At 38.1% G+C, this 15,786-nt stretch overlaps 1 protein-coding gene across 1 annotated transcript; it reads left to right on the top strand.

The window, feature by feature from the left end:
- Positions 1-553: 553 nt before the first annotated feature.
- Positions 554-1,619, top strand: Polr2L (DNA-directed RNA polymerases I, II, and III subunit Rpb10). Its single transcript, XM_071590059.1, has 3 exons — positions 554-640; positions 777-899; positions 1,264-1,619. The coding sequence occupies exons 2-3, from the start codon at positions 805-807 to the stop codon at positions 1,370-1,372; spliced, it is 204 nt and encodes a 67-aa protein (XP_071446160.1). The 5' UTR covers positions 554-640; positions 777-804; the 3' UTR covers positions 1,373-1,619.
- The last annotated feature ends 14,167 nt before the right edge of the window (positions 1,620-15,786 follow it).

The raw sequence follows: 15,786 nt of genomic DNA, 5'->3' as shown, positions 1-15,786 counted from the left end.
CTATTAGATTTTATAAATAATAAATATATATTTTTGGAAGTTACCTTGTCTCGATATGCTTCATGAAATATACGTCTATATATGATCTCACATAATTAAATGCCCATTGTTTTCAGCAGAATTGAAACCACACGTTTTTAACTCGATGAAATTATTGCTGTCTGTTGTGAGAGACACGCACCAAACATAACGATTTGATTTCAAATTCAATTTATTAATTAATTATAGCAACAATATACATATAGAGACAAAACAATGCCAATATAACATGGAATTTAAAAATAACACGCCTCTATTTAAACAAATATTGTTCGCGTAGATACTATCCTACTGTTTCGTAATTGACGAAATAAGTTCCTACTATAGCTGAATCTAGGGCCTGTCGCGTTGGTCAGAAATGAAAATAAAACTGCAGATATTGGCAGGACAGAGATTGAAGTGAGTTAAATTTCCGTCTCTACGATCGTGATATCTTTAAAGAGGAGAAACTTTCACTATCGTCGGTAGATGGCATTGTAGTACAGATTTGAGAACAACTCCAAGAAGAGTTTAGTAGCTCATTTGTTCGTCGCCTGGTTCTTGCGGACATTGTAATTGCGTCTGAGTTAATAGTAACTAAAAGCTGCTCAAAATTGAAAAGGTATGCGGACATTCAATGATTCGTCTGATATATCCTTGTTCACGTTTGAATTGGGGTGTTCGTTTTTATTTTTGATACTAAAGAAATTGACGAATAACTTCTCCGTAAATAAAACCTCTTTTTTCTACTTTTTAAGTTACCACTGTCAGTTTCCTGCCAGGAAAATGATAATTCCCGTAAGATGTTTTACTTGTGGCAAAGTAATTGGAAATAAATGGGAGGCATACCTGGGACTTTTGCAGGCTGAATATACGGAAGGGTAAGTTTTGCTCGGAGTTCGTAATTACTTGCCTCCAATAATTGGGCTAAACAGTTCTTAGGTTATATGCTGCGTTAATGCATCATACGTTTTCAGTTTTACTAATGGGAATACAATTTCGAGCATTTCAATTACTGCGATAACTCATGGTTGAAAATATATAAATCTTTACAGTGAAAGTCAAATTTTTAATATTTGTATTAGGTGATTGACCTTTTCTTAAAATATGTAAAATGTTTTGAAAGGCAGCATTGTGTCAATTGCAGAAGCCCTTAATTAGTGCGGTACCACTATAATTCAATTTTGTAATGAGTACATTGTTTGAAGTTCTGTTTTCCTAATGGTTCCTAATTATTCATTGTAGAGATGCATTGGATGCCCTCGGATTGAAGCGGTATTGCTGCAGGAGAATGCTTCTAGGTCATGTAGATCTTATTGAGAAGCTACTCAACTACGAACCATTGGAAAAGTAACTTTTTTATTTCGATTAATTATTAAACTATTTTATGTAAACCAAACTTTGTCTTATTTCCCTTATTGTATGTAATAATTATTTTTATATACCAATGAAACAATTGCTTGATTTTATTTCCAACTGTACATTACCTACCGTTTGTCTGATTTTCATGGGTTGATGCATATGTATAAAAACTAAATTTCCACTCTTAAGGGGCTAGTATGTACATATAAGTGAAAAATAAATCCTCAATTCATAAATGACATGTTCTTATGCTGTAGGAGAAATGAATTGCTTTTCATCATCTTCGAAATTTATTTTAACTGGGGGAGCTAATTTTCAATCAATTATGCATTTCTGTATTATTTTTTTGCCTTTGTCGTACCTTGCATATGAGTTTCACTGGAAATTTTTTTCGTACTGGACATTGTGTCTTTATTGATTTTTGGCCATGGCTGTTTTCATATTTTATGATGCTGAATGTAAATTGTAATGTTCGTACTTCCATGGTTATTCATCCTTTAGTGTGGCATCAGTTACCTAAGTGAGGTACACTAGGGAATAGGTTATAGCATTGTTTAAAATGCCATCAAGTATTTTTGAAGTCCTATCCAGGTCCTAATACTTATGTGCTTAATTATTAATGAATCATAATCTTAATTGTTGAATTCGTTAGGTTGCATCTCTTATTTGTGAATATTCATGATCATTGAATAAATAAACTGCATATTTTCACACAAAAACTTCATTGTAATAGTACTGGTTTTGATCTATAAATGACATCATCAAGTGATAATGAAACCTATGTGTTGCATATTATAATAAAGTTGTAGTGTGAAAAAGAACAAAGTTTATTTATCTAACATTTGTAGTATTTAAATATAAAAGAGTTGCTCTGTCTAGCTACATTGTACCCTGCCGCAATTCAGTACTAGGGTGCATGGCAAGAGTCAATTTGACACCAGGTACCATTCATATAACTTCAAAAATTAAGTTTACATAACTTTTAGTTGCGATATGACGTGTAAAATAATGAAATCTAGGTGCACTATGATATTTAAATGAGATATACTTCTCTATTCATATGAGAGCAGCTGTTAGGGACAAGGGCAATAGCTTAGGTAAGGTGAGGTAATGGCGACATATCTTTCAGTATCAGTATTTTCATTCCAATACTGGAATTTTATCTGCAGTTGCCTTCCCATTCCCTGAAAATCCTACCTATACCAAATTGTCCATATTTCCATAATTGTGCAAATGACCTTGGCCGTCAGTTGCTTTCACTAATACATGGAATTACTAGTTATAGCTGAAATTATGCATGTTTATCCACTGTAACCACCATTTATAAATTTCATGTTTTATAAATACTGGTTGACAACATTCCTGAATCCATGATGTTTGGGGACTATTAGCTAATCAGTTCCGTGTCAAAAATTAGTACATCGTGGTATTAGCTTTTTAGCTAAAATTTTCCATTGATGCTGAAAAGGCTCGCTGGCTGAAATGGTATTTGATTCAAATTCATTTACTTTCATATGTAATAGAACCTGGCCAGAACACTTTTTTAGATAATCATTATTTAGAGGCACTGATTATTACTCCCAGGTGCTGATGATTTTGAACCTCTAGATAACCCTGCAATTGTAATTAGTTACTGCAACGAAGCCAAATTTTACCTTTTTGTGTGAAATTTACTTCTCATAGGCATCTAAGTGGAATGCAGTAACCCAAGTAAGTATTAAATAACATACATCAAAGAGGGATGAAGAATTTTCAAATTGAAAAAAGTAAGCACGATGAAAGAATGAATCTGATTGATCACAAAGGAAACTCACTGAAAATTAATAGTTTGGACAATATCAATGTTTGCTTAAAACATTAGGACAAACTGCCCCATGATTGGGAATTAAGCATCTGTGAAGATCAAAAGAGAGGAAATGTATTCCCCATTGTCATGTAATATTGCTTAATGGAAATTGATTCTTACCTTTTCTCTGCTACTACCTCTGTCTACGACTGTTCAAGTCAATTTGAAAGTAGCAGTTATGATGCCACTCTTGAGATTGTTTACCCGGGGAAATCAGACCTATTTATTCAGCCAACTCACACCAATCAAATCATCAGTGTCTCTGTCCATCATGCTGTAGGTTTTTTGATGGACACAGAATGAACATTTATTAGCATGGCTTAAGACCAAAACCTGATACCCCACACTCCAAAAAACTCTTCTCCAATTCCATTTACATTCTATCCCCCTTCATTCCATCCAACATCCTTTTCCTACCCCTACCTTGCTTGTCCTCCCCTCTACCAGCATTTGAGCATTCTTTCGCTAATCAAAATGCACTACAACAATATTTCATACCTTCTTTGGATTTTTCCCAATAACACACTTTCCTTCCCAACCATGCTTAATACTTCTACATTAGATTTCCAGTCTTCCCAGTTTTCCTTTTCCTTCTTTCTCCACATCTCAAAACCGTACAATCTATGCATATCATCTTGCTTCAATGACCAAGTTTCTGAGCCATAGAATACCACTTTTCTTTATAATTACATAAACAAAGGGAGGAAGACATTCATCCCTTCTTATAAATATTGCTGGCTGAAAGATTGTTTTTTTGCTGTCCAGTGGCAATGAGCATTTTATCATGTTCAAAATTCATTGGGTTCATTGAATTTCTTCCTTTTAGTTCTTTTCGAATATCAAATGCACATTTTTCGATTCATAGTATAGCAAGCATCTCACATGTTCCGGTTCCCTTATCTATGGTAAGTGTAGTACTTTTGACCATTGAAGATCATCATCAATCCTGATGCTCATAGTAGCACGTGATAAACTTGGAAATATAGTGAACTTCTTGCTTAGAATCCAATTCTTCTCGCCAAAGTTTTATATTTTACCTCACCACCAAGTTATCAACAAAAAATTTGGTTTAATCGGTGAAGATACAGCTCATCACATACTCATCCAAACAGTGACTGGAATCCACACATCAGGGTAAGGGAATGTGTTCCTCTCCCTGTGCTGCCCATGGTTTCCCAGTAAGGTCTGGTGCCCAAAAAATTACACGGCTTGTTTGAAAAGGAAGAGATTGCCCAGAGGTGGCTCCAGGAAAAGAAGTTTTAATAGAGTTTCAGATATTGTTGTTCGGGAATCACATTTTGCCTGTTTTTCTTTTGCCAACTAAACAATAAATAAGAAATTGTCAATATTTATCAATGAAGCATGGTTAATGGCTCAGTTTTTCTTGAAACTATGAATTCTAATGATAGTAAAAACCTTTATCTTTAAGTGGTCTCGCCTACATACCTCCAAATCAAATAATGGTAAACCTTTAAAAAATATATGGACACAAGCAATATGTGCTGTGATAGAGCGGCAATAAATATTTATCTGACCGTCTCAAGGTAAAGATATCCCAAATAATTAAAAAATGCAACTCTTTGATGTTCATCAAGGAATAATTGAATACAAGTTCATTGCAATGAATACTGGAAATTTATTTTATTAATACCAGTTTCTATACAACAAATTTGGTAAACTCATATAAGTTCTTTGTTCCAAAAAATTGCACCATAAATAATTTAGAAAGGCTCTACCAAATCAAGCAACATTAGAGCAATGCAGACTTTCAACTGCTGATCAAAAAATATCTATAAATTGAAAATATAGCATAAACAAAGAATCTTGGCGTTGAAATTCATTCCACTGTTCAATAACCAAACCCTAAAATTTGATTAATATTCATCTGAATGAACTCATTTCCCTAAGTCTCTAGTGATTCCATCGAGATAACTTTGCTGCTGCCGCATCCACAATGCAGGATACATTTCCAATCCGATTTCTCTGAACTGTGATTATGCAAATAATTGTTAGGCTCTGATTCAAATTGGCTGAAACATAAGAATCTCTGACTGCATCTGGGCGAGGAAGATTGATCATCAAATATGTAACCCTAAAAGCAAATTCTTACTTTAATTTTTTACCACCCTAAAACATCACGTTGCAGTGCCTCAGACATGGTTTTTAGGCATGGGATGACAATGCACACAGAAATCTTATTGTGAATATAGAGCAGCAAATTACATAAAATGCCATCAAAATATTAGCTCTCATGAAAATGATACCATTTTCAAAATTGCACTGATTGCAACTGTTGGCTGGTCGAAACATACTTAGGATGGTGGGAATTCTGAAAGAGATAAGATGTAATCTTTTATGATGGCATTAATTTCCAGCATTTTAGTTCAGTCGTACATTTTACAAAACAGTAGACAGCTGTATAACATTGTTTACACAATGTATACTTGTCAACATAATTTTTTTCCATGATTGCTTACTAAAAAATTACCTTCTTTCTATATTAGGATCAAATTACACTTTCTGAAAAACATTGAATGATTGAGTCACTGAGTCCATGATTTCTAAATTTAAATTAATCCAAACTCTTATATGTTCACTTTACTGAGTAGATGCATTTGGTTTCCTTGATTCCCACAGCATTCTGGTATGTTTACCCTCAAAGGGGAAATTCTCATTTCAGTGATTTATGATGAAGTATGAAAGTGGTAAGATAAATACAAGAAACTTTTAGACTACCATTCATTCCCCATTACCATGAAACTTGGAATTTGTTTGTTAAAAAAAATTAATAAAGCACTGTCTGGCATTATTAGTATTTGTAATCTACCAGTTAAGGAAGGTTTTGGATGGAAACAACAACCAAATGGTAGAGCAACAATTCCCTTATCTTTCCTAATAGACACAGCCCAACATCCTACTCTGCAATAAGCCCCTCTTCTACTCAGTAAACATCCTTCCTCCTTTCATTCCATCCAACGTCCCTATTGTATTCCTGCCCATTCCATGCTTACATTACATTCTCCCCTATATCACAGTCTTCAAGATCCCAATCAAAATGCTTTGCATCCATCTTTTCTGCTTCATTTGGATTTCTCCCTGTAATCCCCTCTCTTCCCCCTCTATACCTAGCACTTCTTCATTTGTTTTCCTTCCTGTCCACTTGCCTTTCCTAATCCTTCTCCATGCCCACATTTAAAAAGTCTCCAATCTACGTCCATCCTCCTGCTAGAGTGACCATGTTTCCACACCGTAAATAACTATGCTCAATATCAAAGTATTGACGAGTTTTTCCTTTACATCCTTACTCAGTGTCCATGTCATCAACTCCCTCCTCCTTGGGCAAACCTCTTTGCGCTATTCTTCTTCTTACATCCCTACTACTTTGACCATTTTGGTACAAAATGCTTCCGAGATATGTATACTATTCCACCTGGTCTAGTTTTGCCCACCTACTTTGATGTTTAGCTTAAACTTTTTCCTTTGTGTTATTTACATTTATTTTAATCCCATATCTATCACAATGACTTTTCAATTCACTCAGCAATGCTTGCTATCCCTTGGCTGACTGACAAACCAAAGCTTGGTCATCAGTAAACCTAACTGATATCACAAATTTCTGGCTGACTTTCATTCCTATCTCCAGTCCTTCCCATACCTCTTTAATCATTTCCTCCAACAACAGTGGTGATAATGGACAACTCTACCTTAAATCTCTTCCTAACACAGCCCATCCTGACTCTCCGTCCCCCACTCGCACCTGCGTAGTTTGAGGCATGTACAGGTTGTGGATTAGCCTCCTTTCCCTCCAATCTATTCCTATTTTCTGCCATATACTCAATAATTTTTTCCCAATTCACTCTATCAAACGCTTTTTCGAAATCTACGAAACAGACAAATACGTTTTAATTGTATTCTATATTCCTCTCGATTAGTGATCTCATTACTGCAATGGCATCGTGTATGCCTCTCCCCTTCCTAAACTCAAGCTGATCATCCCTTAAATAATCATTTGCCCTGTTCTCAATCTTTATGTTGATGACCCTGAGAACCCCATTAGATCAATATGAAATCAAACTTATTGTTCTGTGGTCTTCACATGATGTAACCTTAACCTTTTTTGGAATTGTAACCAACACTGAACTCAGTCTTCTGGCCAAATTCCACTCTCTTAAATTCTAGAAGTTAGTCTATGAAAACTCTTCCTCCCATCTTTCCCTAAACTTTCAAGAACTCATGGGAATGTTGTTTACCCCCCATGGCCTTATTTGATTTGAAGGGAACTAAACTGTCCTCATCTACATCATATTCTCCATGTCTAACCTTAGTGGCCTACTGTTTTTACCATTTTCTTCAATATATTCCTTCTATTCAGCCTGCTGGTGAAATCTTCTATGCATATTTCTATCCCTTTAATTCTAAAAATGACCCCATAAAGCTCTTCCCCCTATGCTTTCCTAAAGTTAAAAGTATTTATTCAGAGACGTTTGTTATACAATCCCATAATATATTGTCTTTGGCACATTTGGTGCTGAAGGATTTAGTGTGTGTGTGGTGGGTGGAGAGTGATTGGCAGTACTAGACAGGGGAGTGAGATATTGATGCCCACTATCTCCTATTTTTTAAGTATATATGTGAAGATAATCACAGGAGAGGAATGATAAGGGCTGGTGGTAGAAGTGAGTATGAGAGGAATCCATAAAATCAGTTAGACTTGTCGATGACCAAGTAATTCGTGAATCTCTTACGAATAATTGAAATTGTTACCTGTTGAAACTGAACTTGATTGTAAATAATTAAAACTGAATACCAGAGCTTGGATGGTATATTGCAGGAATATATATTTTGCTATAAATTTTGGTATTACTCTTTAATGATTGGTTTCCAGCCACTTGCAAACTGCCATGAGCGCTGTGCTATATGAGCTGCCTTTTGAGCATATGATGGTGATGATATGGGCATAACATTGACAACAATCTTTGAAAAGTTAGTCTCTGTGTTTGTGTTTATGTATACTCATACATGCACATGTATATGTATAAACTGAGCAGAACACAAAAAAATATATAGAAAACATAAAAGAGCACTCACATTGAAGACAGTTTAGCCTGTGGTCTTTCTCCCAGGTGTTCTTCTGGTCAGACTAAAAGGTTTTGGAAGTAATGCGAGAGCTGTGCAAGGGAGGGACTGGGGTGGGCCTAATGGTGAAAGTTGAGTCCGGGTGATCCAAGAGCTTTGATTGCCCACATTAAGGTGGATTTGCGAGTTCTCGTCTCTATATTGGTGGCTGAATCCGGGAGAGATTCTAGGATGATTAGGGAGAAACACTGATCGTAGGAATGGTTGTGGGATTTCTTGCGTGAAGGGACAGGAAGATAAGAATGGGAGGCCGATTTAGATGAAAACAAATGATTGTTCAAGTGGATGGACCAGTGAGTAATGCAGTCGCCGATGTAGAAAGATGAACATTGGTTCCATGAGAAAATATATATTACGTTTTTGGAGGCATTTGGCGTGGGAGCGAGGTGAGGAGGCTATGAGGGGATGTGGGGAGAGAGGGAAGCAGAGTATTTTCTTTTACAGCAGCTTTTCTGGGTTGCCTCGTTTGTGGAGTTCATTGTGGAGATTGTGAAGGTATTTGCTTAGGGAGGCAGTGGAGTTGCAAAGTCGATGCCTGTGGACTGAGAGAGAAGCCGGAATGGATCATTTAGTGTGGGTTGGTTGCGATTAGATTCAATGGAGGTATCGCTGGTAGTTAGTAGGTTTGGTATGCACAGAAGTGATGAATTTGTGATCGTGTCGTGAAATATCATTGTCAAAAAGGTGATGTTGTAGTCAGAGATGGAAGAAGTGAATTTGACTGTAAAAGATGAATTTAGGGCTGATATGAAATTGTTCAGAAAAGGAAAATGTCATCTGTATAGCGGACCCAGAAAAGTGGTTGCTGTGAAAGGAAGGTCTGTTCAAGGTAACCTATGAAGAGATTGACGTATGATGGTGCTATTCTCGTTCCCATCGCTGTGTCTCTGGTTTGTATGTGAAAGCTGGGTTGGAAAGAAAATGCATTTTTTGGGAGGACCATAGTGGTTGGGTTAAAGAAACATTCGGTCGAAGGAAATCGGTGAGGGGCCAAGTTTTCCTTAACCTAGCCTTTCCTAACCTTCGTCCTCACAAATAAGTATTTTATTTTCAAAACAGTTTCAACTTACTCCCCCATTCGTGTCCTCATACGTGTTTTTTATACATATATTTTGTGTTCTGTTGAGCAATTGTTATATTGCTCTCGTGAGTGCTTGTACATTATCGATACTCTACACGTATGTACGTTTCCTCGAAGGTTCAAGAGGTCAAGAGCAGCGCCCCGGAAAGTCGAAGATCCGTGGTTCAAATCGCGGTCAAGGAAACTTTTTTACGCCTGTGATCTGCTCGAATCCACCTACCCATGTAAAAGAAAAGGTATCGGCTATAGCCATTTGGCGGGTTATCGTGTTTGAATGTGTAATTGGCCAATGTGGCTTGTTTCATTCTTCTGGCTATGCGTACTATGAAAGGCAATCTTCCTTATCATTATGTCATTGCATAATTGCTTTCCATACTATCCATTCCTCTTGTATCCTCGTCCATTTCTCCTTTGGTTTGTGAAGTAGCTCCTTAACGCCATCTCCTGGCCAAAGCATCGGGTCAGTTGGTTGTACAATCCCCACGCAGATTTCAGTGTAATTTACGTATCCTCGATGCCTCAAGTGGTTAAGAGCATCGGCCTCGACATTCATTCATTCACATGGAATTAGATATAAGGAAAATGGATTGGTAAACAAATTAAGGACGAACACAGGAGAGGTGGGGAAGGCGAAATCGATAAGATCACAAGTGTAAAAAATATTTCCTTCGCAGGGACTTGAACCACGGATTTTGTCTCTTTCCGGGCCGATGCTCGGCCAACATACTCGTATATATATATATATATATATATATATATATATATATATACAAGCACACATACACATATGTAAAGGGGCTATTTTTTCCAATTTCCATTTCATCAATAAAAAAGTCATTTCTCCGGAGGAGACCGTATGTGTACGTTTATGTATTATTATTAGGTAATCTACCTATTAAGGTAAGTTTTCGATGGACGTGAACTGCTGAATAAATACCTTACCTCTCCCGACAAAACACAACCAAACATCCTACTATACAATAAAGTCCCTCTTCATCTCGGTGTACTTCCTTCCTCCCCTCATTCTGTCCAATATTACTATTCTGCATATTTCCCCCCTACTCATTTTCCTATCATTCTCCCCTCTATCACAGTCTTCAACATCCAACTGCCTATCAATATGCTTTTCAACCATTTTTCATGTCTCCTTAGGATTACTCCTAGCAATCCTCTCTCCTGCCCCACTGTATCCAGCATTTCTTCATTTGTTTTACTTTGTGTCCATCCTTCTCCACACCCACATTTCAAAAGCCTCCAATCTACGCCTATCATTCTGCTGCAATGATCATGTTTCCACGCTGTACATAACCACGCTCCATATCAAAGTTTTAATTAGCCTTTTCTTAACATCCTAACTCAATATCCCTGTCATCAATTCCCTCCTTGTGAAACCTCCTTTGCCTGTATATAATTAATAGATTCCTAATAGCTCTTGATTGGTGGAACTATATCTACATATACATAGTATCCCGCAAGCCGCCGCATAGGCGTAAGGCATGTTTTAGGTCACCACCCGTAATTAAGAATAAAACCGCATGCAAAACCCACTAATTCACGCCAATCTACCCACAAAATGGTATATATTCATGCAAAAACCTTAATTACTTACACGCATGCAAATATGTATACTATCAACTAACATACACTAGCATCTATGAATATACCTCATATCTATGCAACTTACATTCATCTTGTCCTGACTTGTAAATGAAATGTGTTTAATATTTCTATAGTGACTTTAGTTTCTTACTATTATAATTCCCGATTGTCCGGGGAAAGAACGAGTATTTGTATCCATCTCCCTTATATTATCTTTGTGGCCTGAACTACCTAAATAGTGTGGGGCCATAATATTTCCTTTAGTGCCATTGTTAAACTCGTTTGTCCTGAACCTATCTAAAAGTCTAAATCTCGCTAGTTCTCTGCGCATTTCAAGTGGTTCCCAGCCTGATTCCCCTAAAAAAGGCCTGTTATACTTGTCTTCTTATTTTAACAATTTTTCATTAATCTGGTGAATTTTCTCTGGGCTTCATCGAATGCTCTTTGCCAAACTCTCTCCCAAGGATCCCAAATGCTTGCGGCATATTCCTAATGAGGTCTAACTAGAACAAAATATACCTCTCTTAAACCTTCTCATTACATTTCCCACCACTCGTTTAATGAAGCCTAGTTTTGTAAAGCGGATACGCATATTGTCCTTATACTATATGTGCTCCCAATGAAAGGCGTGGTTTCAGAACTACCACCAAAGATTTAACTTGATTGGCCGTAGCTAGTACTAAACCCTCTATTTCATAATTCATTTCCTGTTTGCCACTCCCTTTGTTCCTAAATTTCAAAACTGACACGTGCCAGAACACACAATCCCCCGAAAGGTGGCAACACTTGTTTACGTATCGTTACTGCAATCGCTGAGGTAGGAGACTTCCATAGTGTACACTCACTCACAGGTGCACGCAGTTGCTGGATTATGTCCTTGTTGCTGCGAGAATGGTCTAGTGTGTTCGTTCAGCTGCAGAATGGAGGCAAGCAGAGAAGAGCAGTGAGGTATAGTTCGTTTTCTGATGGCCGAGGGTGCTGAATTACGCGAAATTCATCGTCGCATGTTTTCTGTGTATGGTGAACACTGTATTTCCCTCACAAGCGTGCAAGAGTGGCATAGGAGATTTCGAGAAGGGCGCAAGACTATGCGTGCCCAGGACAGGTCCGTCGAGCCATTACCCCTGATGTGAGAGGGTGGATTAATGGCTTTATCCGGGAAAACCTTCGGGTGGATTAATGGCCTTATCCGGGAACACTTCAACATCCTTCGTACTTCCCGGACCTTTCACATTGTGATTTTCACATCTTTTGCGACCCAAAGAAAAACATTTGTGGACATAGGTTTCATTCGGACGAGAAAGCGGATAAGTGGCTGCAGTTGTGGATTCGTCAGCGACCTACCTCTTTCTACAATCCTGGAATTGGTCATCTCATCTCCCAAAGAGATAAATGTATCAACGATTTTGGCCAATACTTTTGAACAAAAACATTTCACGGTAACATATTAGCGGGTGTTCGGTTTTCCATTGACTGAACCTCATAGTTAGGTTGACGCCTTCGCAGTACTTAAGAAATACAATGAAACAACACCTATTCATTAATTAGAGAAGCAGAATTGATTAAGAATTTCTTCTTTACCCGGAACTATTTCTTCTTAAAGTACATTACGTATATAAGTCATTGTTTTGCACCATTTTGGGACAAATGGAATCCTTAGGGAAATGCTTGATCCCAATCTATCGAAAATCCTTGTTATGACTTAATGCTCTTACACAATATGGGACACGCCAACTTTTCATCCTATTATTACTTCCTAGTTTTCTTTTCGGCGATTAATAACGGATATCGACCGATGCAGTTCCTCGAAAAAACGATGCCTGAGACGCACAGATAGGAGACTGGAAAATTTACAAATTCAGGTTTTTTAACTCGCAGTTTTGATGGTACGATTTTTAAAAGAAACTGATGGGGTAGAATTCTGGAGGATTTTGAGATTTGATTGAGATTATGTATTGGCTGTTGAGGTGAAAGCTAAAAGCTATCCTGATAATTTTGAACATTAGGGATCAGATTCATTCTAGATTGAAAGACTAATTTACTTCTTTTTTCTTTTCTCGAAATTGCTTGAGACTCATATTTCAAACTAGTTGCATTGTTTAAAAAAACTGTGAGGAGATTTGAGGTCAATGCATACGCTATAGTATATTCCCCCCTATCACCGATTTCACTGTAATAATTTTATTTTTTCACAAGCGATTCATGTACACACACGACTTGGAGCTCATTGGTATTCTTTTTTTGAATCATTAAATTCCATTAATTTTTCCAACCCACCACTAACTATAATGAAAAAAGCGACATTATTCAATAAAAATATTTTAAATTGAAAGCGAACCGTTTCACTACATGCCTGCTCTTTGCTAAGTGCGCGACTTTTGTTTTCATTAGCAGACCATCTGTTTATCATTTCTGTTTCATTTATCTCGGGATAACATATCCGGTTTTCCCTTCGTCCCGACACGACGTTCCATCGGGCAGTGCCTCCCCAGTGAATTCATCCCAGTTTTCCACCTTCGCCGGGAGAGTAGTACTTCCTAAACATCGCGGATGTAGGGAGCTAATGGCGTGTGTGATGCGATAAAGGGGACTTGGAGGTGGATTGGGCGCAAGAGGTGGTTTCAGCGTGCGGGTAGCGGAGAGAGAGTGCGAGAGACTTATTTCGAATTGGAGGGCGCTCTCGGGGGGATGAGGGAGGGGGAGAAGGAGCGGCGGAAGAGAGATTGCTGGGGAAATGCCTGTTAGCGGTGGCAGCAACCCTTCTCCTCAGACCGACCACTTCCCATTTGGAGGAGGATCCGGCGGGCGGGAGGGGGAGGTGAGGTTGGCAGGGAAGGGGTTGGTGGCGTGGGAGGAGGTCGGTGGAAGGATTCAAGACGGCGGGTGATCTGGATGGGGAGAGGAAGAGGGGGAGGAAGGGGAGGGGGGCACGGGGATGGAAGGAAGAGATAGTGCTTGTCCCTTCCGCCGTCCTTTTCTCCCGAGCAAAGAGAGAGGGAAAGGAGAAGACCCGTCCATCGCATAAATGTGATTGCCAGAGAAAAAAAAGAAATAAGGATAAAAACGTTTTCCCTCCTTTCACCCCCCAGATGGAAATGAAAGGAAAGAGGATGAAGAGGAAAGTGTGGGACGGGAGTGGTCGGAGTAAGGCATCGAGGGGGTTCTCGTACGGTCTCGGGTCCGCGTAAAATTGCAAAATTGGCCCGCGGCGAAGGGGACTTGGTTGCTCGTACTCGGAGCTGTTTGGAGCTCCGAAAGGAGTCTGAAGACCGATGTCGCCAGATATGATACGTCCGGACTTTCGTCGTTTCGCTATCATCTCTCATTCCCTCCCTTTCCTTTCTCCAGCATAAAACCACATCGAACTCCTGCGAGCAATCGTTCAGGAGGTCTGCGAAGGCCTTAACGTGGGGTTTACATTCATCTCATGACACTTCAGCGAATGTGTTCACGTTTCTTGGCGTTACATGCCGCAACAAGTGAGCCGCACCTGATTTCCGAGGCGGCGGAGTGTTTGTAAATGGACTGACATAAGTGGACGACTTTGAGCGGGGTGAATTTTTCATGACATGAAAGCGGTGAATGCCGACAGGGAACAGCGGTCGAAGAACGATGAAATTGCGAAGAAATCGTGAGCAGTTATTTTTGTCGGTATTGAAAAAGATCGTGTTTTCAATCTAAGGTCTATTTTTTAACGCCGTTTCGATGGCAACAGCACAATTGCAACACATGAATTACATCCCTTTGGTCATTCATTCACCTGAGATGCTATTCAGAGTTATTGAAAAACAAGTGAGTTTTTTCAATTGAAAGGTATGAAACTGCTATTGGGAATGCGTATTCAGTTGGCTTTAGCATCAGAAAAAATCATTAATAGTCGGAGCTACAATAAAGTTCTATTCTTAATTCTTCCCACTGTTTTCGAGGGCATGGTTTTTCATTTTCATGTATTGAATCCTATATATAACCTCTATCTGGTTTCTGCTGCCCTTGCCTCACAGCTGCGAATTTTTATATGCCATATATTCAACTGATTCAGGCAAGATGTGGTGGAAGTTCGTCATCATGAGAAACAAATTTGCACTTTCCCACAGATTTACATCTGTGGAAAAGTGCAAATTTGTTTCTCATAATGCCATATATTGTTAAGGTGACATGTTTCAACTTAAGGATTATCTTTATCTCGCGGAAAAGGATTGTAAAGGCATTTTTTCCTACTAGCTCAAATAATCATTATTAATGTAACGTCTTTTTCGTAAAGAGGGCTTTATTTCCACATTATCTCCATGAAATTAATTATGATTATTCATGGCATTTTAAGTTCCTGACCTTTTTGTTTGAATTTAAACTACAGTTGGATCATTTTTTACAGATATCTAATTTCCTGAAAGATAAAATTTCATGCGCAATATTTTAACTTTTCGTCATTTTCTGAAACTCATGCCTTTTAAATTGTGGAAAACAGTGACTGCGCCTGATTTACTCTGCTTTTTTTCACAAAGCACATTGATTCCCGTCTGTCTGCTCGCAGGATTCAGTTGTCATTGGTATTCTTTACAATTCGTATCCTGTCATCACCACCCAGCGTAAGAGATTGGTTCAGGTACGCATTATTTATTTCATTTATATAAGGGAAGTGGATAGACGACGTAATCTGGTTTAAACGCATTTGTTTATGAATATGTTTTTCAACTTAATGTTAGTTCAAGGCACAATATTTTAATTTATTAATGGTAGAAATTCA

Source organism: Hetaerina americana, unplaced genomic scaffold (genome assembly GCF_022747635.1).
Source record: "Hetaerina americana unplaced genomic scaffold, ioHetAmer1.1.p SCAF_4, whole genome shotgun sequence".
Taxonomy (NCBI): domain Eukaryota; kingdom Metazoa; phylum Arthropoda; class Insecta; order Odonata; family Calopterygidae; genus Hetaerina; species Hetaerina americana.
The sequence above is the reverse complement of the archived record's forward strand: the minus strand, read 5'-3'. Positions and strand labels throughout refer to the sequence as shown.